The sequence below is a fragment of the Ziziphus jujuba genome, chromosome 5 (genome assembly GCF_031755915.1).
Source record: "Ziziphus jujuba cultivar Dongzao chromosome 5, ASM3175591v1".
Classification (NCBI taxonomy): Eukaryota; Viridiplantae; Streptophyta; class Magnoliopsida; order Rosales; family Rhamnaceae; genus Ziziphus; species Ziziphus jujuba.
The window spans coordinates 12,430,817-12,455,519 of record NC_083383.1 but is presented as its reverse complement, the minus strand read 5'-3'; the positions used below and the strand labels follow the sequence as shown (position 1 = coordinate 12,455,519).

The 24,703-nt window shown below is 32.1% G+C and overlaps 2 protein-coding genes and 2 long non-coding RNA genes across 4 annotated transcripts; 1 reads left to right on the top strand and 3 right to left on the bottom strand.

The window, feature by feature from the left end:
• Nucleotides 1–5,660: 5,660 nt before the first annotated feature.
• Nucleotides 5,661–6,561, bottom strand: LOC125420898 (uncharacterized). The gene is made up of 3 exons (XM_048468242.2): nt 6,442–6,561; nt 6,084–6,340; nt 5,661–5,981 (listed from the first exon to the last, which is right to left on the bottom strand). Exons 1-3 carry the CDS (start codon nt 6,502–6,504, stop codon nt 5,843–5,845), a joined length of 459 nt encoding a protein of 152 aa, XP_048324199.2. The 5' UTR covers nt 6,505–6,561; the 3' UTR covers nt 5,661–5,842.
• A 3,831-nt stretch (nt 6,562–10,392) lies between these two features.
• Nucleotides 10,393–11,189, bottom strand: LOC132803859 (uncharacterized). Its single transcript, XR_009639109.1, has 3 exons — nt 11,049–11,189; nt 10,582–10,690; nt 10,393–10,485 (listed from the first exon to the last, which is right to left on the bottom strand). It is a non-coding gene; the product is annotated as an uncharacterized LOC132803859 (long non-coding RNA).
• An 846-nt stretch (nt 11,190–12,035) lies between these two features.
• LOC107435008 (uncharacterized) lies at nt 12,036–14,052 on the top strand. Its single transcript, XR_001582965.4, has 3 exons — nt 12,036–12,464; nt 13,307–13,803; nt 13,901–14,052. It is a non-coding gene; the product is annotated as an uncharacterized LOC107435008 (long non-coding RNA).
• A 903-nt stretch (nt 14,053–14,955) lies between these two features.
• Nucleotides 14,956–19,550, bottom strand: LOC107435005 (uncharacterized). The gene is made up of 4 exons (XM_016046539.4): nt 19,188–19,550; nt 18,979–19,066; nt 15,465–15,617; nt 14,956–15,194 (listed from the first exon to the last, which is right to left on the bottom strand). The coding sequence occupies exons 1-4, from the start codon at nt 19,318–19,320 to the stop codon at nt 15,161–15,163; spliced, it is 408 nt and encodes a 135-aa protein (XP_015902025.1). The 5' UTR covers nt 19,321–19,550; the 3' UTR covers nt 14,956–15,160.
• Nucleotides 19,551–24,703: the final 5,153 nt, after the last annotated feature.

The following is a 24,703-nucleotide window of genomic DNA, read 5'->3' as shown; positions in this document are numbered from 1 at the left end:
CATGTGGCACTCGGCCACGTCCTTTCTTATGACATGGCAAATTGCCACGTCATCATACCGCTTACATAGCACAACGCCACATCATCAGAGCTGATGTGGCATACGGCCACATCATCAACGGGTGCAAGTCCACATCATTGAGCCGCTGATGTGTTAACGCCACGTGGACACCAGGCTTCCACTTCCCCGACATGTGTCACGGCCAAAGATCGACACATGTCACCTGTATTAGGTCAACCAATGGCGTATCCAGGAGGAGACATGTGGCGCTCCACGAGACGGACACGTGTCATATGTAACAGGTCGACACGTGTTTACACTCATTGCGTACACGTGGCTTAACATCTTGTCGACACGTGGTCTCGCAACTGTGTGACATGTGGCCTAGCCACAGGACTCCACGTCACCTTGCCACTATGGGCCATTTGTCAACACTTTGGCTCGACACGTGGCGATTTCACATCGTGACATGTGGCAAGCCCAATTGCAATCGAGCCGTTTCGAATTGGGCCTGGATCTGGATCGGGCCTGGATATTAGGCTGAACAGTAGCCTGTTCTAATCTCGGGCTGGACTGTGAAACTGGACCAGGCCCAACATAATTGATAATTCTGGCCCACTGACACAGATTCTTACCTAAACCCGTTTTCCGATCCGTTAATCCAAATTTTGACCTGTCTTCAACCTCCAGTCGGGTTTTCTCAACCCGTTTTACTAGTAAACGGATTTTTTTTTATCCGGTTCAATTTTCCATTCAAATCTACTGTTCCGGCAGTTAAAAAACTTCCAAAAATCATCGAAAGGTTTAGAAATTCATGGGCAAATCAATTTTGGAAACAATTTTAATTTAAAACAAAATTTAATCATTGCCCAAATTTTTTTTTTTTAAACCCCACGGGTTTGATGTAATTTTTTTTTTTCCTTTTAACCGAATCAAACGGAGCTTAAAATTAAATATATACAAGAAATAGAAACAAGACATGTATCGGATTGGATAAAACAAATTTGATTACAAATAAATATATATTATACACATGCCCAACCACAAAACAGTACATGGGTATGGTGCAAATTTTTTTTTTTTTCCACCAATGGGAAACTCACATAGTAAACACATATTCAATATATATATAACCATGTATAAGCAACATATACACAATAATCAATTAACATAATAAATAGATCAAATCTCCACATATATATACATATATAAAATTTTGAAATCGTCTTAAGATTGTTGAAATAATGTATGAATATATATACGTAGATACATGTGGAAATATTAATATAAAATAAATAAAATTACATAAAATAATTAAAATAATTAGAACCTGTATTTTCTTAGTAGATCTGATTTCTAGAAGTTTAACCGAGGTCTGTGTGGTACCACAGTCTCCTTAAGACGATTTCTGCTCCATCGGTGCAAATGTTTTCTGACGGTCATCTCTTAGGATAGAACGACTGCAAAAGCTTTCAAATTCAGCACCTCTGAAGCTTTTCTCGTCGAACAATCAGTGTACTTTTACTTTATCACTGTATCAAAATCACTATGATTTTCTCTCTGTTGTTCACATAAAGTATTTTCTAAAACTGGAAAAAAAACATTGAAAAAAATATTGAAAGAACGTGTCCTCTTCCAGCACTTATCCTAAAGTTTTTATTTCCTAAACTTTCAACCTCTGCTTACAAAAAATATTTAAATTATTTATTAAAATAAAACACCATTTTTCCACCAACCGTAGGAGACAAAAACAAAAGGGTTTTTCCCATGAATAGCCACCTTACAACTCCATTTTAGAAAAATAGCAAAAAAAAATTTTTTTAAAAAAACTAGCCACCTTGGGACAAAAATACCCTTGATAAAATTGAAAATTACACAAAAGCTTTCCTTTCTTCTACACAGCCGTTCGTTCGTGGGGGTGGGGTTTATACAAAACTGTTCGTGGGGTTTCTCTAAACTCTTTGCATCTCATCGCCTCTCACTCTCATTTTTTTTGTATTTTCTCATATCTCAAACAAAAATCAGGTAAAAATTTTATCTTTTTTCTTATTAGATGAAAGTACGGATATATGTGTTTTTTTTGTTTTTTCTCTTTCTATTTTTTCTTGTAAGTTTTATTAGTTTAGGGTTTTTTAAGCTTTTTATTTGATATGGGTATGCAAGAAATTGATTTATGAGATGTTCTATGTGATTTTAAAGATACTTTAGGTGGCATATGGTTTGAAAATGGGAGAAATTTTGTGTAAAACTGAAAAATCGCGAAAAACAGTAAAAACGGAGGAAATTTGGCGAAAAAGATGAATTTCCGCCAATTTCCTCCAGTTTGTCAGTTTTCACAAATTTCCACCAATTTTCCGCCAGTTTTCCGCCAGTAGGAAAAAGCTATATTTGGCCCGAAAAAAAAAACAGAATCAACTTTTTTAATACAGTTAATATGTTTGTTTAATATTATTCAAAATTTTATATATTTATTGATTTAGTTTAACGTTATTCATTTAATTTTGTAGTCAAATGGAAGATGATGACATTGTAATTGCAATTTTATACAATGGAACATTGGTACAAAATGATAGTGGTGATTGGGAATATCGAAATGGTAAAAATGTAATGGTTTCCGTCGGCAAGAGATGCACAAAATCAGAGTTAGAGGATGAGATTTTCAATTGTATTGAGATAGATCGAAATGAATATTTGCTAAAGCTAAAATGGATATATGGACGATGTGCAGAAAAGTTGGATCCTACAGAAATACGATGTGATAGGGATGTGAAATGCTTTCTTCAAGAAGTGAGGAATGGAGGGATGACAATGATGCGGCCTCCATTGTATGTTGAGGTGATTTCAAAAGTTGAACATGTATGTAGAAATGTTCATCAAACAGCATTTGCTTCGGATAGTGGGAGTAATCTTCATTCTTTTTCTTGTCCTCCAATTGGCGGTCGTCTACCACAAGCTTCCGGTACTGAACCAATTCAGGCTACATCTCAGGAAATTATGGTTCAAGAAACTCAGTTTAGAGATCAAGTTGATGTTCGTGGGGGGGCCTGGACATCATTTAACATTCACGAAGGAGTTGATGTTGGAGGTGACTATGCTGAACGGTTTCCTAACGACGAGGAGTATGAGCAGTTGCATCATATTGATCATGATGAGAATTACAATGCAGCAGGGGATGATGTTGGTCATAATGATGTAGATTTTGATCATGAGTTACCGGATAATGATAATGATATGCATCCTGAAATGAACAATGAAGGAGTTGATGATGTTAGGGTTCATCGTGCTACAAGTGACCACATATCATCGAGCAACAGAAGTGGTTCTATGGCCATATTTTCGTCAAAGTTCACTGGCTGTGAGAGCATAGTAGTTGGACAATTATTTCGCAACAAACGTGACCTACAGAATAAACTGAGTATCTATTGCATGCGAGAAAATAAGGAGTTCAAGGTGACACGATCAACTACACAACGGTATGAGGTTGTATGCTTGGAAAATACTTGTAAATGGCGACTACGTGCAACCACATTTAAAAATGGAGAAATATTTGTTGTGAGAATTTTTGATAATGTACACAGTTGCTCGTTAGATATCGTGCATCGAGAACACAAGCAAGCCAGTAGCCGGGTTATCGGGCAATGTATCAAATCTAAATATGAAGGTATTGCACGTGTTTACAAACCCAAAGAAATTCAACATGATTTTTTGCAGAAATATGGGGTGAATATAAGCTACAACAAAGCATGGAGAGGTAAAGAGTATGCACTTAACAGTGTTAGGGGATCTCCAGAGGAGAATTTTGCTAAGTTACCTGCCTACTGTTTTGAGTTAGTGTCGAAGAACCCTGGGACTGTTACACGTATCAAGCATTAGGGGATTTAAATCCCACATAAGACCCGTATTGGCTGTTGATGCAACTACATTGAAAGGGAAATACAAAGGGTACATGTATATTGCATCGGGCATGGATGGCAATAAGCAAATATATCCTTTGGCTTTCGGCATTGGAGATGGAGAGAACGAGCAAGCATATACATGGTTTTTCCAAAACCTGAAGGATGCCATCGGAGATTTTCCAGATTTGGTGTTTGTGAGTGATAGACACCCCGCTATTGAAAGGGCATTACGCAAAGTTTTTCCCAATGCATACCATGCGTTGTGCACGTACCATATAAGCAGAAATATTAAAGCAAATGGACATGCGAAAGATGAATCAATAATACAATGTTTCATGCTCGCAGCTAGTGCATATTTGGTTGAAGATTTTGAGTTTTATATGGGGCAAATTGAGGCAAAAAACAGTATGGCTGCCCAGTACATTCGATCATGTGACCCTACAAGGTGGGCACGTTCTCTTTGTCCATGTAGAAGGTACACTATCATGACCACCAATATTGCAGAAAGCTTGAATGGCATTCTGCTAGATGCTAGAGAGATGCCAATAGTAGCATTAATAGAGCACATACGGGATTTACTGCAAATGTGGTTTTATGAGCGACGTACTGCAGGTGCAAAATTGACAAAGCCTGTGACTGACCATATGGAAGAGCAACTCACACTATGAAATTTGGAGTCCATCGGACTACGTGTGAAAGCCATTAATATGCATGAATTTCTTGTGGAAGGTGGGAGTTTGAGGGGTACAGTTAATCTCCAATCAAAAACATGCTCATGCAAAGTCTTCGATCTTGATCAATATCCTTGTGATCATTGTATTGCCGCTTGCAGAGACCGAAAAATTGCTCCTTATGTCATGTGTTCTCATTACTACACCGCGGATGCATATCGTGCAGCTTATGCTGAGTCCATTTATCCTTTGTTAGATGAAAAACAGTGGCATGTCCCGGATGACATGGCAAGTCGCATTGTTCTTCCACCAAGATGGACACGTAGGCGAGCCGGTAGACCGAGGATGCAACGCATACCATCCGAAGGTGAAGATGTTATTGGACGTAGATGTAGCCGATGCGGTGGTGTTGGACATTATAGGCAGAGATGTACGAATCCATTGTCTTATGCTTCGAATTAAAAAGTTTTAATTTAGTGTTATGGTTTAATATGTTTTGATAATTATTTCATATCTTTTTTTTTTTTTTTGAATTTAATCCTAAATGAAAAGATGCTTTCTGGAATTGATTTTCAATCTTTAGTTTACATATCATTTTATGAAATGTCCAAATGATTTTGAAAATAAAAACAAACATATATCAATTTTATTTTTATTTAAAATGGTTATTGATTTTAAATGTCACTACATTTTTTGTTAATTCCATCTTCATCTTATATAATATTTGTCTCCACTCCCAATTTTTTTTACCCTACTATTAACTTATATAATCTATTAGAAATTGATTTTCCAAGTGAAGGAAATTAGTTTCTAATAGGAGTAAAAATTATTCAACGATTTCCGCTTGGAGGAAATGTTTTCCAACAGGAGGAAAACTATTTCCGCTTGGAGGAAAATTTTTCCACCTGGCGGAAATTTATCAAGAGGCTTCAATTTTTCTTCATATGGGATTTCCGACTGGAGGAATGTTTTTCCTCCATTTTTCCTCCAGTAGGAAAATTTTTCGGCCTATAGGAAATATTTCCGACAAGCGGAAAATTTTTTAAAATTTGAAATTGAGCTCTTAAGGTGTTTGTGCATAACGGAATTCTAATAAATAAACATGGCACATTTCCTATAAGGTCAATTACTTATCATTACATCAATACCACATTGTTATCTTTGTTAAATGAACATTATAAGCCACCATTATATTTACAATTAAAAGTCAAATATAATAAATAATATGCATCTATAAACATGAAAAAAGGAAAGAAAAAAGCATCACCACGCAGCTCATATGCTAAGTTCTTTGTTGTAAACCTCATATGCATACTTCTTCCTAAAGAACTCCATGTTATCTTGTGTGAATGTCAATGGTAATCTAGCATGTAAGAATTCGATGGTCTTGAGTGTAAATATGCCACAGTCACCACTACAAAAACAAACAATTATTATAACATATATTAGTATTATTAGAACCATATTCAATAGTTAATATTTATTCAACAAACATGTAAGTATTAAGAGGTTTTACCCGTTACTTTGCTGAGGGGTATTTTGTGCCAATTCACATGTAAACTCGTCAACGGAGTCTACAAGATCCGGCCGCTGCTCATAAAAGGATGCAGACCGCAGTAAATATGGTAACATTATGCATAATTTCTGGAAATAAATTTGTCCCTTGTATCGGTTACCAGCCTTATCTGAATCATATACAGTCATGCGACGCTCTTTTAAGTCCACGTGCCCTACCACCCAATGTATGTTGCGCTTGTTTAGTGGAATCAACAACTGTCAATACATTACAGAATTTCAGTTAGCACAATAAATAAAGGAAGGCACATGAATAAATGAATAGTTAACATTACACAATTTGGACATGTATATATTACATGATTTACGTATTTCCATGGCTTGGACTCCTTCATTCGAATCCCCAGCACATATTCTTGCATTGCGTATGAGAATTGGAACTTAGATGGATTCTCGATGAACTTTCCATGACATTGCTCAATGTATACCTACAACAAAATAATTTATTAGTTATCTAAAATCACAATAGCCACATATAGGACACCTGGCCGTTACTTACCCAAAATCCTCCATCTAGCACCTTAAAACTAGGATCAAAAATATCAGGAAATTGATTGGCACGTACACGAAATAGGTAAGGCAGGACTTCCATATGCTGCATTGAAAGACGAGTTAATTTTAAATTACATCCATGCAGTTGAACAACTATCTATGGAATTTATCAAATTATAAAATAAAAATCTTGATACTTACATCGTGATTCAGCCACTTCTCACTGTTTATAAGCAACTGGAAAAAGTCTTTACCCGCAGTCAAAATGTCCATATCAACCTTTGATGCCCAACCAGACTTCATAAATTTGTCAAAATTTTTTACAAGTCGTGTAGGTACTGGTTTGTATGGGTCGAACTTCAAAATAGAAGATGCACCAGGTAAAGTGCGCTGTAGTTTTTTCCGCAAGCCTCCGACACTATAAGGAGTTGTAATAGCTGCTGCCGCCTTCCTATCCCTCCTCCCAATATCTATGTTTTGCTTAGCAGCTGCTACCTTTCTTGCACGTCTTCCGGCAGGAAACTTTGATGGAGACACTTTCTCAATAATCGTAACACTTGGTCCTGCATCGTCGTCAACATATGGCTGTGACTGTCTATCAACGGGGGTCGCATCGGGACCATACTCTCCTTTATTTTCATCCCCTTGACCGTCCATCCCATCTCCCAACCCGTCAGCACTAACTCCCACTCCTTGGTGCTTCATTAACTTATCAAGCTTGGTGTCCAAACTTGCAAACTCTCTAAGCATGGCGATTCGTAAATCCTTAACGTCTTGCCGTACACTAGCCACTTCGCCTTCAAGGATTGTTAATCTCTCTCTCAAAGGTACCTAAAAGAAATAATAATTATTAATACTTGCAATAATGAAAAAAAGATAAACATTCATACAATTTATTCAAACCTCATCATGGGATGGAGTCGTTGGAGGTTGGGATGGAGTCGTTGGAGGTTGGGATGGAGTCATTGGTTCAACATGAACATGAGCAGCAACTCCTGCAGTCGATGAAGAAGGCTGGTCTATCGGCTTATGTCCCATTCGCCGCCTCCCTCCTTTTCCCATAATTTCCACAGACGCCTCTTTCCGTTTCTTACTTATTCCACTTCTTGTAAGTGGAATACCTTCATCTTTTTCATCATGACTTGCCTGTGGTGGCTTGTCTCGAACAGCAGGTGCAACATTGTATGGAGTACTGTCATGATGTACATCCAATGCCAAGTTGCCGATATATGCATGCTCAACTTCAGTCACATTCATTAAGCCATGAACGGGATACTGCAAAAGACAAAAGGGATTATAATCAAGTGATTAGCAAGTAATACTAATATTCATACAAATACTGCAAAAGTGTATAAATAATATTATTATGTTGGAATGTATATTTATATATATATATATATATATTTGTACATATAAGTGGAAGAACTCATAGACTTACATCACGATGATCGAAGAGTTCAGTGGCCTTCTCAAATCTTGGCACTTGTGAAAAATGCCAATTAAGAATTCGAGGGAATGCCATGTCCGGCAACTTCTTTCCTAATGCTTGACCCAACGAAGGAATTGTCTCAAAACCCCAAATCTGTCAAACAATTAATTAGTAATCAATAAGTAACGAAATATACACCATACATACAAGTGTAACAAACTTTAAATAATAGTGTAACAAACTTACCATGAAAGCCAAAGGAAACCCACAAAGACTATAACTCTTTGACTTGTTTAAAGCGATGGACTCTCTATGCTCAAAAGCACTCTTCAACGATCTAATGGTGGTAGTATACGATAAAGTACCCCATGGATAGTTATTGAAGTACTCTAAATCGTCCACCATCTCCAAGTGATTATGAGGTGCGGTGGCCATGCTTTCTTTGCCTAGAAGAACCGTCTCTAGGAAATATAATAAAGCCAACTTCAATCTATCATCGTCGGCTTCATCATTGTCTTGACACTGTGCAGTCAGGAAAGCTTCGGTTATCTCCGAATTAGTGACCTTTCGCTTTCCGCCAAAATACGTGTCACTAATACAAGTAGAGATGTTAACCTGCCTATTGGGTTCGTAACCAAACCGTAGACCTGTAATTATGGTGAAGTCCCTCTGTGTAAATCGAGCACCACGCCCTCCAAAATTGAATACCATAGAGTCCTTGTCGTCGCAAACACATTGCCTATACAGCATGCTGTTGACGATATGGCCACTAAATTGTATCTCGTTGGCCTTCAAAAAGTGGCCAAAACAGCTATCCTCAAACTTCTTTATTTGGGCTGGAGTCAGTTTGAACTTAATATCCGACACGGCTTTCCAGAAGTTCGATCTACAATTAACCTTTGCCCTCGATATCTCCGAGTCCCAAAAACTTCGTTGGTAATCTGAATCCATTTATCTGCAAATCAAATACAACAAAACATAACAGATGGAGGAAACGTTTTTTCCGACACGAGAAAAGCCTGAAGGACAATTTTTCCGCCTGGAGGAAAAAATTTTCCGCCTGGAGGAAAAGGTTTTCCGCCTGGAGGAAATTTTTTCCTCTAGAAGTAAAAAAATTCCCACCAGGAGGAAAAAAAGAGAAAATATTTTCCTAGGGGTGGAAAATTTTCCAGAACCAAAATAACATACACCTAACGGGATTTTCAAACCAGCGCATAATACATTATACATTAGTAGTGTACATTATACATTGCTTCGTAAAGATAACCTATAGATATATTATGGTTTCACATTCAAACCTCCCATTATATTCAAACAAAAACACAACTTCACAATATTAGTAACCATGCAGCAATCAAATTTAGCATATTATATGTGTAAGATGTGCATATGAACAAGAGCATATGAGAAATTTGGAAATTTTCCACCAACAGAAAAAAACCACAAGAAGCATAAACCCTTTTAAACAAATATAATCCATACAATTAGTTATGTCTAACCAGTCATAAGCCAAATCTCAACATGAACACCAAGAAAAACAACTAACACTCCAGTTAAAATCTCTGTTCTGGTTGCCTAAATATGACCTATCAGTATCATAATAATGCAGCCTAGATACAAGTGAATCAATAGCCTTGCAAGAAAGAAAAATAAGAATAACAAACAATTGACAGAAATCTACTAGTAAATAAAAAAATAATAACAATAAATAAAATTAAAAATAATAAAACTAAGGAATCAGCAACGAGAAATTATTTGCCTTTTCATGTTTCTGAACATACAAAATGAACAAGGAGTATACACATGCAAAAGGAATCAGTTCAATAGGCATCCTTACAGCAGGACGAAGAGAACAATACAAAGATTAAATGTCCACAATGGTGAATATTAGGAAGAATAATGCTAATTCACAAAGAACAAATTTCAAACAATGGAAAACTGTAACTTTTGCCCCAATAACTGAAGATAATTGTTACTGCAAGCCTACAACTATTTTGGTTGTACTCATGCTATAGGTGATGCATAAAAAATAAAAATTTCTATCCAATTAGTGATTAGACCAAGGACAGAGTATTATGTTGAAATGCAAGACAATAGAACTTGAGGTATAAAGAGAAGCGCACATCATAACTATTCCCTAGTCATGTTGCAACAAATGCTTTAAGCATGCAATTGAGGTTACCGGTGGGTCATTTTGAGCACAAGGAAAAACTTAAATCCAACCATCCATATAGAGTATCTACAGAGATCACATACGGGTGCAAAAAGTAATTAAAAAATAACACAATTTACATCATCATAGCTGTAATTGAATTTGCCTTGTACTCAACTGTATTTCACCATCAACATTTGGAGAATTACTGGCAATATGAGCATCTCCTTGAGACGTGGACTTAGTTTTGGATCTCTCTGTAGCTTTGGCCTTCTCCAATTGTAAAATTTACATCATAAATGTACATACTGATCTAATCCAAATAGAGAATATATATATATATATATATATATATCAGAATTTTACCTGGCAAAAAGCTGTAATTAATTCTGGTCTCAAGATACAAAATCGAGACCCAGGTCCAGTGTAGTTTGCATCACGAGGAGTGACTCTCATCAAGTCAAGGAGATAATGCCTGAATCATAAGATATCAAAGAGAAAGAGAAAGATAGAGTTAGATGTTTAAGTTGTTAACACTTTAATACTACACCTAAGATTTTCCCCTGCAGAGACTTCAATATTAGTTAAAACATTTAATTGCAGAAAAAAACAGCAACAAAGAACGCTGAGAAACTGAGTCTAGAAATTTTTCACCATGATGCAAACTTCAAGCATCACATGAAAGGATATATGCAAGCACTAAACTGGGGTGAAAAGCCAAATACACAGAAAGAATAAGGTTTAAGGTGATCCGAAGTATGCAAGGATTGGGATAGAGGAAGACCCAACTTCAAGAGTAAGAAGTTTTTATGATAGAAAGACAATAGATTCACCTGTCATCACTGCCAACAATACCCTTGCATTCCACTGGTGCAGCTAACTTGAAAACATTTCCAGATCCATCATGGACTGTGTGCTCCTTCAGATGAAGGCGTTTTGCAGCCTCAACCACCTAAACACTATCACACATTAACTCGCCAATTTAAACATCTAAAACTGTAATAAAAAAGCACGCAGCTATCTTTTTCAAAAAAAATTAAATAAAATCGTTATTTTTCGTACGGTTGAGAAGTGTAATAAAATCGTTCTTTCTTACTAAACTTATCAGCAATCAGACAAAGAACTTAACAAAACAGAATGAGCAATAATTTCAATCCGACCGGAATCCATAGAGATCAGCTTCGACGAAGCATCGAAGGATGCATTTTCTACGTCGTCAGGCAAATTCAAAATGGAATTGAAGCTTGAGATAATAGGATGATCAACAGGAAGAAGCAGGACGAGCTTGACCTCAATGTGATCATCCAACGCTTTGAAACTCACAGGGGATTCGGAATCGACCAAAACGCTTGGTATTGGAACCCTAAGCGAGATTTGGGTTTCTTCGCACCAGCTGACCAGAATCGAGGACTGCGAGAGACTTACACCGACCTTGAGGTTCTAACACTGAGTCGAAGGGTTAGTGTGCGAATCGAAGAGGAACAATCGGAGGGTTGGGATGTAGACTGGACTTCCCAAGCGAAACGCCATTTTCTAGGGTTTTCACCGGTGTGAAGCTTCAACGACATCCTTCTTCCTCTACTCAGTTCGCTGCACCTTCCTGTGTTTCAAAAAAGAATAGGGAAAGGGAAAGCAGAAAAAGTGTTTTGGTCGACGAAAAGAGATAAAAAATAAAATAAAAAGAAAAAGAAAAATTAATAATAAAGGGTATTTTAGTCCGGATATTTTAAAAGTGGGTTACTTTTTAAAAAAAAAAAAAAATTGCTATTCTTCAACAAATGATTTATAAGGTGGTTATTTTTGAAAAAAACCCAAAACAAAAAATAAAGGCCCAAGACCCATTTACAAATCATTCAAAATTTTGGCCCAAATTACAACAGAAACTTCCTGATTTGATCATCGCTATCAGCTGCAAAGATATAGTCTCATAAGCTTCTCTTCCTCCTAAGCAAGAGAGAATAGTTTTCTTTCACCATATCATCTTGGAAAGGGAAAAGTACCTCTTGATCTGTGATGAACTCAGAATCCACCTTTCTTTGCTTTATATATGACCACTAAAAACTCTGTCTCGGTAACTGACCTATCGATAATAACATGACATGTCGTCGCACAAAAACTGCCATGGAAGAAGGAGTTTTTAGGTATTTGCATAAAAGTTAACAAATGGGTTCGCTCGGCCATGACTTTAGCTCTCTCCAGAGAATTTTCCAGCCCAGAATCGTCAGCTAAAAGCGTTCGTACATTTTCAGGTAGATTCGAATAGTGAATGAAAGCTCATGAATAGGAATTGTTCAATTGCTGATATGGGTTTTGAAATGGTAGAGGAAGATCTGATTCCTTTATGATTTTTTTTTCCCCCCTTCTATTTTGGTGCTCCTCTATCTTATACAACCATTGCATTACCAACAGACCATTGAATCCATTTTTTTCCTTTTCCCATTTTTTTTTTTTCGTTAATCCATTCCAAATAATCAAAAAAATCAACATTTATTAGATAACTAAAGATTAAAAAATAGAATTTATGGTCAAAAATAAATAAATCATCAAGATTCCATTATTATTTAATGGTTTTGTCCCCAGTATGTAACTTTTTAAAATTTAGTGATATCAAATGAAAAAATAAAATAAAATAAAATTCTAGAGAAAAAATGAACTTTGCGAGAATCATAAAGTGCATTTAATTATCTTTTCAATTGCAATACAATTCTAATATAAAGGGAAGATTAACTTGAATCATAACTTTAAAATATGGATGTGAAAGGCATATAATCAAGCTAATTTCTTCTGATAATTAAATGACTAAGATATTTAAAAATAAATAAATAACTAAATTACCGAAAAATATTTTGCCATTTTGAGTCACTTTCTGATTTTTGATTTTTTAACGCCTAGTCTAATTCTAATGAACACCTAAAAAATGGACAATTAGCCTTGGTTGTTTCCAATTCTAATTGCTCTGCTTTTTTATGAGTTCTTTTTAGTAATAATTCACCATTAATGAGTTTAGTTGGTGCGTGGAGTGGCTGAAATTGAAACACGATGACCAACTTGCCTAACATATTCTACCATTTTATTGGTTATTTTCCTACAGGGTCACCTATTATACTATCCCAGAGGAACTTGAGGTTACATCACAATGGGAAGGTTTTTGAACTGTGACTTGGCCACTGATTTTCAGTTGCTCCTAAGGGTTATAATATTAGAATTTTTTGGTGCCGAGATGTTTTCCCATGCATCTATATGTTGTTTTTTAATGCTCAAGACAATAATCGACCAGGATGCAACAATGAAGGAAATCTAATACTGCATTTTCTGTCTTCCGGTTGTCATAACTTTTGATTTGCCTTTGAGAACTTTATTGTCAATGAGATGGTTCTGCATAAATCTTTATATGTTGTTTATTATGTTATTGCTCTCCTGGTTTCCATCTTCATGTGATGAACACATAACAGTTACTCACTCTTTCATGTCTTTTTGAAGGATTGGCCGGAGAAGAATGCTAATTAGAAATATGTTGGGCTTTAATACCAGCAAAAATTTTTCTGATGTTGGTGTTGGTGTTTCTCATGTTGTTTTATTTTTGTTTTGGTATGTTGTTTCTTTCTTGTTTTTTCTTGAAAATTACTTATTCTGTTTAAATGCTTGAATTGAATGACTCATTGTGCTAATGTTTCAAATACTGCAGCTTGATGCTGTTATAAATGAATTGTACAATATGAGTGGAAAGAAATGGCTGCTTCATGTATTGTACAGCATACATTTTCGTGTGCTTGTGGAAAATCCTTCTCAGAGAAGAATTGGTTGAAAAACGGATGAATAAAGGTATTCTTTATACAACACCAACCGGTTCCACTGACAATTATCTATCATTCTGAGAATTGATTTAGATGCTCTTATAGGTGTAATTTCTATGAGGCAACAACACTTAATATACAGAATTAGCAGCAAGAATCTAAATGAAACTTCATTTTATGTCATTACATATATTTTTCCATTACAATACAAAGCACTAAGCTTAATGCTTACGGTCTTCTTAAAATGAAAAATTATGCTTCTATCTACTTTTTTATTTTTTTCTTTCTTGATAAATATGCTTCTCTCAATTATACCAGCTCAGAGGTGTATAAATTCAAGTCCAGGAATATTCAACCAGGTTTTAAAAATATTGCAATTTGTGCATTGCTCCTTAAATTATACAAATTGCAGTTTGCTCCATATTTACCAAGAAAACAATTGCAGTTTCATCTATGAAAAATAACCATTTCTACCTTCGGTTTTCAGCCCATGTGCTAAGATTGTTTTACAAAAAAATTAAAAAATAAATAAAAAAGGATGGAAAATTGTCAAAGGGACTTAACTTCCAAATTTGGCTTTAGGACGGAATTGCCCCCAAAAAAAACAAAAGTTCACGACCAAGTAGAAATTTGCATATGGTTAAAAGGTACAACGGTGCCAAAAAGCCTAAAGAGTAACATATACTACACTTTATTAATACTATTATTATTATTATTATTATTTTCTTTCTAAAGAAAACATAAACAGAGTTTAATTTATAAGCTGGCTTATGAAAATATTTTTAGTTTTAGGTCACTCTTATGTTCCATCAATACAACTTCATTCACAACATTTTCATTTCTCATTAAAAAATATAAAACTTAAGTCAAAATTTGTCGGTGAAAAGTCAATAAATAACCTGGGATTTTTGGAGCTAAAAGGGCTAGATACAATTAATGCAGGATATAAAAGAAGTCAACAGTATCCTCAGATTTAGTTTAAACACCTCAATTGAGATGGTTAGCACAATATAATCATTTACAAATGAACATGATGAACTATTTTCCATTCAACCGATTTTTATAAGATGGTACATGCAAACTCACAATGACTTCCTCACCGGGCAGCACATAAGCTTAGAAAGAAATCCTACTATTTGCCACATCCAATCTCACTCCGGGTGAGCAGTCCAATAAATTAGGCCGCTGCAGGGAACAGAATTCAAGTTAAAGTAGCCAGTATAGTAAAATGCTCAACAATATCATATGGCTGTCGCCTGTCGAGAAACGAAAGTACATCTTAAGAATTTAAGTCATTGTGCATGTGCTATGTACATGCAAACGCAGTAGTGTGGATGGGATATATAGAAAGTTGCCCTTCATAGGACAATAATGCAGCAACAGTCTTTTCTTGTTATTACATATAGATTCCTTTAAAGGGGAGTGGGACTCTGGGAGCATAAGAAGACTACGTACCTGATTAATACAAGCACACACTGTAAAACACCAGCAGTTCCTGTCCACACTGAGGGGCCAGATTTTGCAACTGAATCTTGTATGAGTAGACCCACCGATGCGGCTAGTGATACGAAGGATACAACATAAGCAAGGAACAGCCAAAGCTTCAATCTGTTGAAATTTGGAGTAAATTAGCACTTATCGAGCACAAGACTTCTAATTCAAATGCAAAGAAACAGATAGCACAATCAACACACTGAAACTTGTAAATAAATTTATGAAAGAGGAAAGATAGAGATCTACTTAGAATCATTTAATTTTAGGTAAAAAGAAAACATAAGCTTTCATATCACCATTTGCTTAGACAAAGATCAAATTACCAAAAATTTCATATCTCTGGTTCTTTGCTTCATGAAAAACAAAATAATTTCAACTTTACATAAACCCCAATTCTGGTTCGAGAGAAAAAAGAAAATATTAAGCAATTTTCATAACCAGCACAAGCCGTAGTGGTTATGCTATAGATACCACTACTTTTTCTTTTAATTGTTCTTTTTCTCTTTTCCCATTTTGCTTTATGTATTTGCTCTTACGTGGCTTCAATCAGGTAACCTGCTCACAAAACACATGACCCACACACAGGGTCTATGGAAGTCCCAAAACAAATATGAGATCAAAAATAACTTATATAGGAAAACAGGATCAACTAAATAAATTATTTCAGCTCTGTCTTTGTTTTTCTTTTTCTTTTTTAGCAACCTAGTTTTGGTTGATTTACAGAATAAGGAGTGACAATAGTTTTTTCTCCATATCATCAATTAGAATTAATTTTCTCAACAATTATTCCCATATTCAAATTTGTAATCCCGGCATCAACAATTCAGATTTTCATCATATACTTACAAATATATGAAAATATTCTCAAGCAAGCGTTAGAATTTCAATACTACAAATGGATGATGGAGAATAGGAATTGAATAAGCAGAAGCCAATAATTCGTTTGCAGTCTTAAGATTATCCGTAGTATTAATGAAGGTTCATGAATCAATCTAATTTCACGTGCATGAACCATATTTAATTAGTTCATAATATCCAGGTTCATTAATATCTTGAGACATGTACCACATTTAATATGGGTTCATAAGTTCATGTACTTAAATATCTACATAAAGAGAATATCAATGATAATATATCTATGCAGATTATCCAAACAAAGAATACCTCTTTGGGTTTGTGAGATGCAAACCAAACCTAGATTTTATAAAATCTGCATATATATTATCGTTTTTTTGTTGGACAATGCATATTTATTATCATTGATATTCTCTTCATATAGAGATTTAAACATATGCACTTGAAAACACATAATTAATGTGGTACATGTATCAAGAGATATTAATGAACCTAGATTTTACTAACTAATTGAATATGGCTCATGTACATGAATTTGGATTAATTCATGAACCTTCATTAATACATAATCTTAAGACTCTTGCAAATAAATTATTGGCTATTTTTTATTCAATTCCAATTCTCCATCACACCTAGATCACTAGCATTCCTAATATTCAAACTTTTGAATTTCTTATTGCAAGCTGTCACTCAGGACTGCAGACTCAACATCAAGATAAAACATATAACCGCATAATATCAAAAGGGAATATGATTTTCATCACCAACTTAATGAGGTGTTTTAAATGGACAGGTAAAACGGATTTGATATGATTTTAAGTCTTCTTAACATATGCAGTATTTTTACCTATAAATATGGCATAAAATCAAGAAACAATTAAAATTATAAGTACTTTTGGTAATAAATTAAAAATATAAGTTTTTTACACTTTGATTCAGAGAACATTGATAGCCAAAATTAGAAATCTAGGTCGATCATAACTTAAGTTCAATTTCATTTTCTATCAATTGTAGTTATCTAAAATTTACCTATACACATGGCATAAACTCGAGAAACAATTAAAATTATAAGTTTTTTTGATAATAAATTAAAAATATAAGTTTTTTACACTTTGATTCAGAGAACATAGATAGCCAAAATTAGAAATCTAGGTCGATCATAACTTAAGGTCAATTTCATTTCCAATCAATTGATGTTATCTAAAATTTAAATCATGCTTTTGTCTAGGGTAAAGCAAGAATCCATACAACTAAAAAAGACACCTAAATCTGATAATTCTTTTACACCCTTAAAAGTTTTCTGTGCACTTTAATGTAACATGCATATGTGAATAAAGACATTACAATGCAGATTGGCTTTAAATACATCAAGCACAAGTTCAAACTAACCAAAACTTTAAAGAAAGCAGATATGTTCAATACTCATATCTGAACCACAGTCTGTACATGCAAAGTGTGATACTTTGAACAAATATGGAAAACAGATGGATATGGCTATCATTTCTTGTTCATGTCATTAAACAAGTTGAGCCACCAGTCCACCTTCCACCACTAGAAAACAATATTCAAGTTGAGTCTTTGCCAGTATTTCACAGAGAAGCAAACAAGGAATTCCATTACTAACTAGCCTTTCCGGTCTGTTTAACAGGCCCAAAGTAAGAGACCAGCATCAGTTTGATTATAAGGAGTTTCGAACATAGTATCAGAAAGAATCTGCCTCAGGTCGTGAGAAAGGAAGTTCTTGCTTCCCTTTGCACTAGATAATGTTAAAAACAAAATGAAAAGATTTTTACTAACTCTTATTAGGTCCTATTTTTAGTTCATTTTACAGCTAAAATCAAGGAAGAAAAATGTCCCTGACCACACCCAATGGAAACTTTCAAGCCATATCTAGATTCTTACAATAGCAAAAGAAAGCAAAATTAATAGATAGCCCTCAAATCTGATATGAATTCGAGCAAAATTCAATAAATAATTCCATTACAATCCTTTGCATCAATTTTATAAATTCTTATTGATCATGGGTCCTTATGCATTACTTGTATATTTAAACTAATTTCAACAATAACCTAATACAATGTAAACAAGGTAATGAACTAACATCTTAAAAGACGTTTGTGCAATACGTTTCAATAGAAAAAATGGGTTTGAAGTTCGTTGGACAAATAAACAACGAGAAAATAGTAATGAATTCTTCAGCTAGTGATCAATAATCACGATAGAATATTATACTATAACAATAAGTCTGTTAAGACTTATTCATGTTCACTCTGTCATAAAAAAATGGTAGCCACCAAATAATCATAAAATATTATTCATAATTAATGAGGTCTAATGCCATGATTCCTAATGCCCATAAAAGCTTAAAGAAAAAAAGAAAGCCTGAACAACACGATCATGATCATGATTATACTAATGACCATATTACATTGTAAAACGCACAAACAAAACCATCAACGATTACACTTTCCATCGTTCCCGAGCAATGAACTTCATCATCCATTCAACATAGGATCCAATAAACAATATTGTAACAAAAATAAACGAGCATTGACAAACAGAGAAAAAAAAAAAAAAACAAAAATCGTATAAGCAAATTAAAGAGAGCTGAATTGCTAACCTCCACTCGCTTTCTTCATAAGGAGAGTAATCGATATCTTCTTTTCTAACGCAATTGAACATCAAAGCCGCCAACGATGCAAAAATGCCTGCCAAAAAGTAAGTAAATAAATAAATAAATAAATAAAACAAAATTCGCACAATCAAAACCCAAAACACTAGAACCTGTAAACAAATATATATAGTGTAATAAAAGATTGAGGGGCGAACCAGGAAGGTAATGGACGAAGGAGACCTTGACGGAGCTACAAACGACGGCGTCGATCCAAAACCACCAACCGGCACCGAAGATGGCGCCGGCGACACCTGGCCCAAATATGGCCCATATCTCAGAGAAATCCATATGTGCCTTGCCTGTCTTCCTTATCAGCAACTCGTCTGAGAGTCGATCGGTACCCACTCCGGCGACAACGACGACGACGACGCGCAATTCTTTTCTTGCGAATTGGAAGTTTCGGCTACCAAACTTCCCACCCTAACTTCAACTGTGCGTTGGGTATGCCCAGTCCCCACCTTGTCTATACCATTTTTCTTTTTCTTTTTTTCTTTTTTTTTTTATTATTTTGCTTTTTCCAGTGGAATTGTTTGTTTGTGTCGTTTTGTATACATTCGTTATCGCCTTTTTTTTTATTTATTTATAATGTTTTTATATTATTGTAATATTACATTTTTCACCTAATATTGATTTTAATGTTTATAATATAATTTTCTCTAGAAAATGTTTGACATGAGATGCTATCGGTCTTCTCTAGAAAATGTTCGTGATTTGATTGGTTTACAATGGTAAATAATTAATCCAAAGCTAAATGTTTAAATTTTATTTAGTAGAAGATGATCCAAATTTTTGCTTTTGCTTTGGATACAAATTTTAAAATTTTCTCAACCAAACAGTGGGTTGATATTAAATTATGATTCTTCCAAAACAAAAATATCTATGCATATTTTTCATAAGATCCTATTTAAAAAATGTCAAAATTGAAAGTGAAATTAATTATCAGAATTTAATTTTTTGTGATTAGTTTTTTAAAAATTAATTTTTCTACTGGTATATTTAATGATTAATAAGAAAGTTGAGATTTATAAGTAATTAAATTTAATATTTTATAATAAATTAATAATAAATATGTACTTTAAAAAAAATTAAAACTATTTTTCTAGAATTTTCAAAATGATATATTTATAAATGAAACAACTTTTTCACATATTTTTTTATATTAGTGGGAATCTAATTTTCTTGTTCCATATTTTTTCACATCACAATAAATATTTAAACAATGTAAAATTATTATTTTCTTAAACGAATTAAATTATCACTAACTTTATCATTATTCAAATATATCGTAAATGTATTTTTTTAAAAAAGTTTTGTTATTTATTATCATAAGTGATAATTATCATTCTATATGATAAATTTTAATTGAAATATTTAATTTTATTATTTTTATTCTAAAATTTTAAAAGTGAACTCTTTAACAATAATTATTTAAATTATAATATATAAGTCATATTAGTAATCATTTATTAATGATGACAAATAGGTTTTTTTTTTTTTTCAAAATACAATCAATACTTCTATCCAAATTTTAAGACCCTCTTTAATAACATTTTTTAATCCAATAAATAAATAAAATGTTTTGGGATTAATCTAAGAGCTTTAAAACTGATTATCAAAACTTAAAGTTGTGTTCAAGTATTTCTTAAAATTTTAAAATTATGATTTTATAAGAATATATATTCTCTTACAGCTTTTTTTAAAAAAGCAGCAGAAAATTATCTTTTGAATTTAGCTTCTTTAAAAATATATAGTTAATATACCTATTTTACCCCCTATAAAAAATTAAAATCATTTTTGTGCTAAACCTATTAAACAATACTATGATCAACAATTTTTATTGTTTCTTTTTTTTTTCATTTATTTTAATTTTTTAGTCAGCATTAACTATAGCTATAATGAAAAAAATTTGTGTTAAATATTTAGTAATATATGTTTCACATAATAATAAAAATATAATAATAAATTATGTACTTTTTAGCTATTTTATACTGTAATATCAAATAAATATTTACACTTAATCCGTTATATTTAACACTTAATCGGTTATATTTACAGCACAGTAAAGTTGATTTTTTTATAAACTCTAACAATACTAAATTAAACCTAAAAATGTTTATCTACAAATGATATTGAATAACGTTTTAACAATGCACTGAAATTAATTAAAAATAAAACCAAAATTCAATTTTCTACATCTTGGATGAATTAGGTGAAAATGAAACGCATCAAAATTCCAAAATATTTTGTTTTAATTTTAATTTTTTCTATTAGTAATCCAAACAATTTATCATTTCTATCAATGATCCAACAAAACTAGACAGAGACCCTAGACGAGGTGACCTAGCTCTGTTGTCTTTGGCTATAAAGGTTTGGCTAACGCTTCAAACATGAACAGAAAAAGGGTCATAGGTTAGTGGAGCGAGGGAAAAAAAAAAAAAAAAAAGAAAAAAAAAAAAGCAGTGATTATCACTGGAGAATGGCGGCCAATTATGAATGCAGTGATTGACTATCGGTGGTTTTTGGTCGTGGACACGTGGTTGCCAATGGAAGAGGGCGGTTAAAAATAAAAAGGAAAAAGAAGATGAGGGTTTCAAAAGAGAAAATGCTAATAAAGTAAATGGTACTTTAGTAAACTTATTTAGACTGGACCATAAAGAGTCCAAATTGAAATGTCAAAATAGCTTTTCTTATCTATTTGGATAGAATACTAAACCTTTTTTTTTTTATGGTAAATTGATTATTTATAGCCGTCGTTTCATTGTTTTATTCAAAAATTAAGAACCAAAAAAATTAAACATATGTTCAGTATGTTTTACAAAACGGTTTTTCATTTTATAAATTAAAAATGATCAAAAATGTATTTTTCTTAAATGTTTTTGAAATACATAATATTAATGAAGTTGAAATCCAAGTACAGCTAGGTTGAGTCAAGAATAGAGTAGTCGATGGTCGTTTGGATTCGATTCTCAAGAAAAAATGAAGATCACCAAAATCTTTCACAGTAAAATATGTATCCAGCAATTAACATATGTTTGGATTGAAACGAGGAAAAGGAAAAGAGAGATAAATTTAATGTGGAAAATAAATAAAAGAGAAGAAGAATAAAGTATTTATTAATAATTATTGTTTGAATAATTAATAAATGAAAAGAAAAGAAAATGAAAAATTAATTATTTATATTCATTATTTTTTAATAAAATTAAAAAATTAATGTCATTTATATTTTTCACAAAAATATTATACATACATAATATTTCAATCAATTATCTTTTAATTAATAATGATAATTTTGAAATATTCAAAAGCTCTACTAAACTCCATTAATTTCCTTTCATTTCCTATAAAATTAAGTGGACATTAAAATAAACATAATCTAATCCACTCATTTCCTTCCTTATTATTTCATTTCCACTAATTTCAACAATTCAAACAAAGAAATTGAAAATTTTTTTTTATTTTCCCTTTTGTTTTATCAATCCAAACATAGAGCAAATAAAAGAAAAAAGGTCAAAAAATATTAAAGATATGTTTGGTTTATGAAATAAATATAGAAATAAAATACATATTTTATATATTTAGTATTTATATATTTTATAAATTTTTAAATTTGACAATAACTATTCTATATGAATAAATATATCTTTATTTGAACTAAGAATAATTCATTTTTAAAATTTCAAAATTTTAATTTTAATTTTTAATTTAGATTTGTTTAGATTTACATTTATTATCACATACTAAAAATATATCAATAAATATAGAATTGGATTTTTAATTAAATTTTATCATATTTAAATATTTTTGAAAAAAATATTTATAAAGACTAAAACTTGATTTAAATTAATATTTTTATAAAAATATATATACGAATTATTATTTTTTATTTTTTTCTATTCATATGAATAACTATTTTTAATTTTAAATGAATAATTATTCTGCATACTAAATATAATCTAAAAATATGGTATACCCATAATATACCCAATATATCAGCAACTATGCGAAAATGGAGCTTCCTTTACCAATATTAAGTTATTAACAATAAAACCAGCATTCTTATTCTCAATTTTGCTCTTTTTGCTATTATAAGAGAAAATAATAGAACAAAACAATGAATAAATAAATAAATAAAAATGTCTGAAATTGTTTTCAATTTGGTCTTAAAATTAACGAAACGGTTTTTTTTTTTTCTTTTTTCTTTTTTTTCCCTTCTAACTTGGGACCAAAGCCCAAAAAACAACTACATTAATATTTCACAAAAAAAAAAAAAAAAGAATCCCTCAATAATAAACATTTGATATAATTAAAAACAATGCACTTTAATAAATAAGATAAATAATCAATACATTATCAAACAACATCTAAATTGTCATATAATCATGTTCAAAGTTTAGAATTCAAGATATTTATATTCATTTCAAAAACTTAAATTGCAATTGGATATATGTGTATATATATATATATATGCATATATATATATATATATATATATATTCACAAGCATATATGTATATTTAATGTGCACAAGCGACCCATATATAACTTTCTTACATGAATAAATGATAATGACAGTGATATACTGGAATGCTAATTATATTTTGATGTATAAAAATACAAAGTCCAATTGAAAGCTAAAAACAAAAAGTGTCTATTCAAGATCATAAGATGGAAGGTACATTAAACGTAAAATGAAAAACATTTAAAAAAAAAAAAACAGGAAAAAAAGAAAAAAAAGAAGAAAAAATATTTAAAATTTGTTAAGGTTAAAATTACCAATGAGGTTTCGCTGAGGTCCACAATAGCTCCTGTGAATTGCAAATAATACGAAATTTCATTTTGAAATTTTGCACCGGGCTAGTCTGGTCTGGTGTTGCGGGGAGCTGGAACATTGCTTGGTGGTCTTTTCGTTTTTACTATTATAATTATTTGTTTTTTTCAGCTTTTCGACAGTTAATTGTACTAGTAAGTAGATAAGAAACTTTAAATAAGATTTGTTTGATTGATATATCTCTACATTTATATTTATAAAAATGTAAATTTAAATGGATAAAATTATTATAAATGATTAAAAAAAAGATATTAAACCTATAATCTTATTAATAGGCTATTAAAATGTTTCATTTTAAATTGAGATATTTGTATGCGTGTTAAAGTTATTAAAATATTTATAAAATAAATTGATAATATTCAATTGATTATTATTATTTTTATATTTATCTATTTAAAATTTTATTTATTCATATCTATACTATACAAATACATAAATCAATAATATATTATTTTTAAATGCATATTTTGATATTTATTGCATTATTTATCAGTATAATATTTAAAAAGCTATCAAAAAAAAATTAAGAGAGTTCTTATATTTTATTCGTTTTCTCTAAGAAGACACAAAAATGATGTAATTTTCAAAACAAAATTGATATCTACTACTTACAAGAAAAATGTTAACATCAATTTTTTTTTTTTTTAGGCTGAATACTGGAATTTCATAGAAAACCAAAAGAGAAGGCGAAAGAGAAGCCTCTATTCAAGTAGCGGCTTAGACTCATTTTTCCAAATCAATGTATGTATGGAAATTTATTTAAAAGAAGTATTCAATTTAAAGTTTAATGAATTTAAAATTAGTTATAGATTTTTAAAAATTTGATGGATTGTAATGGAATTT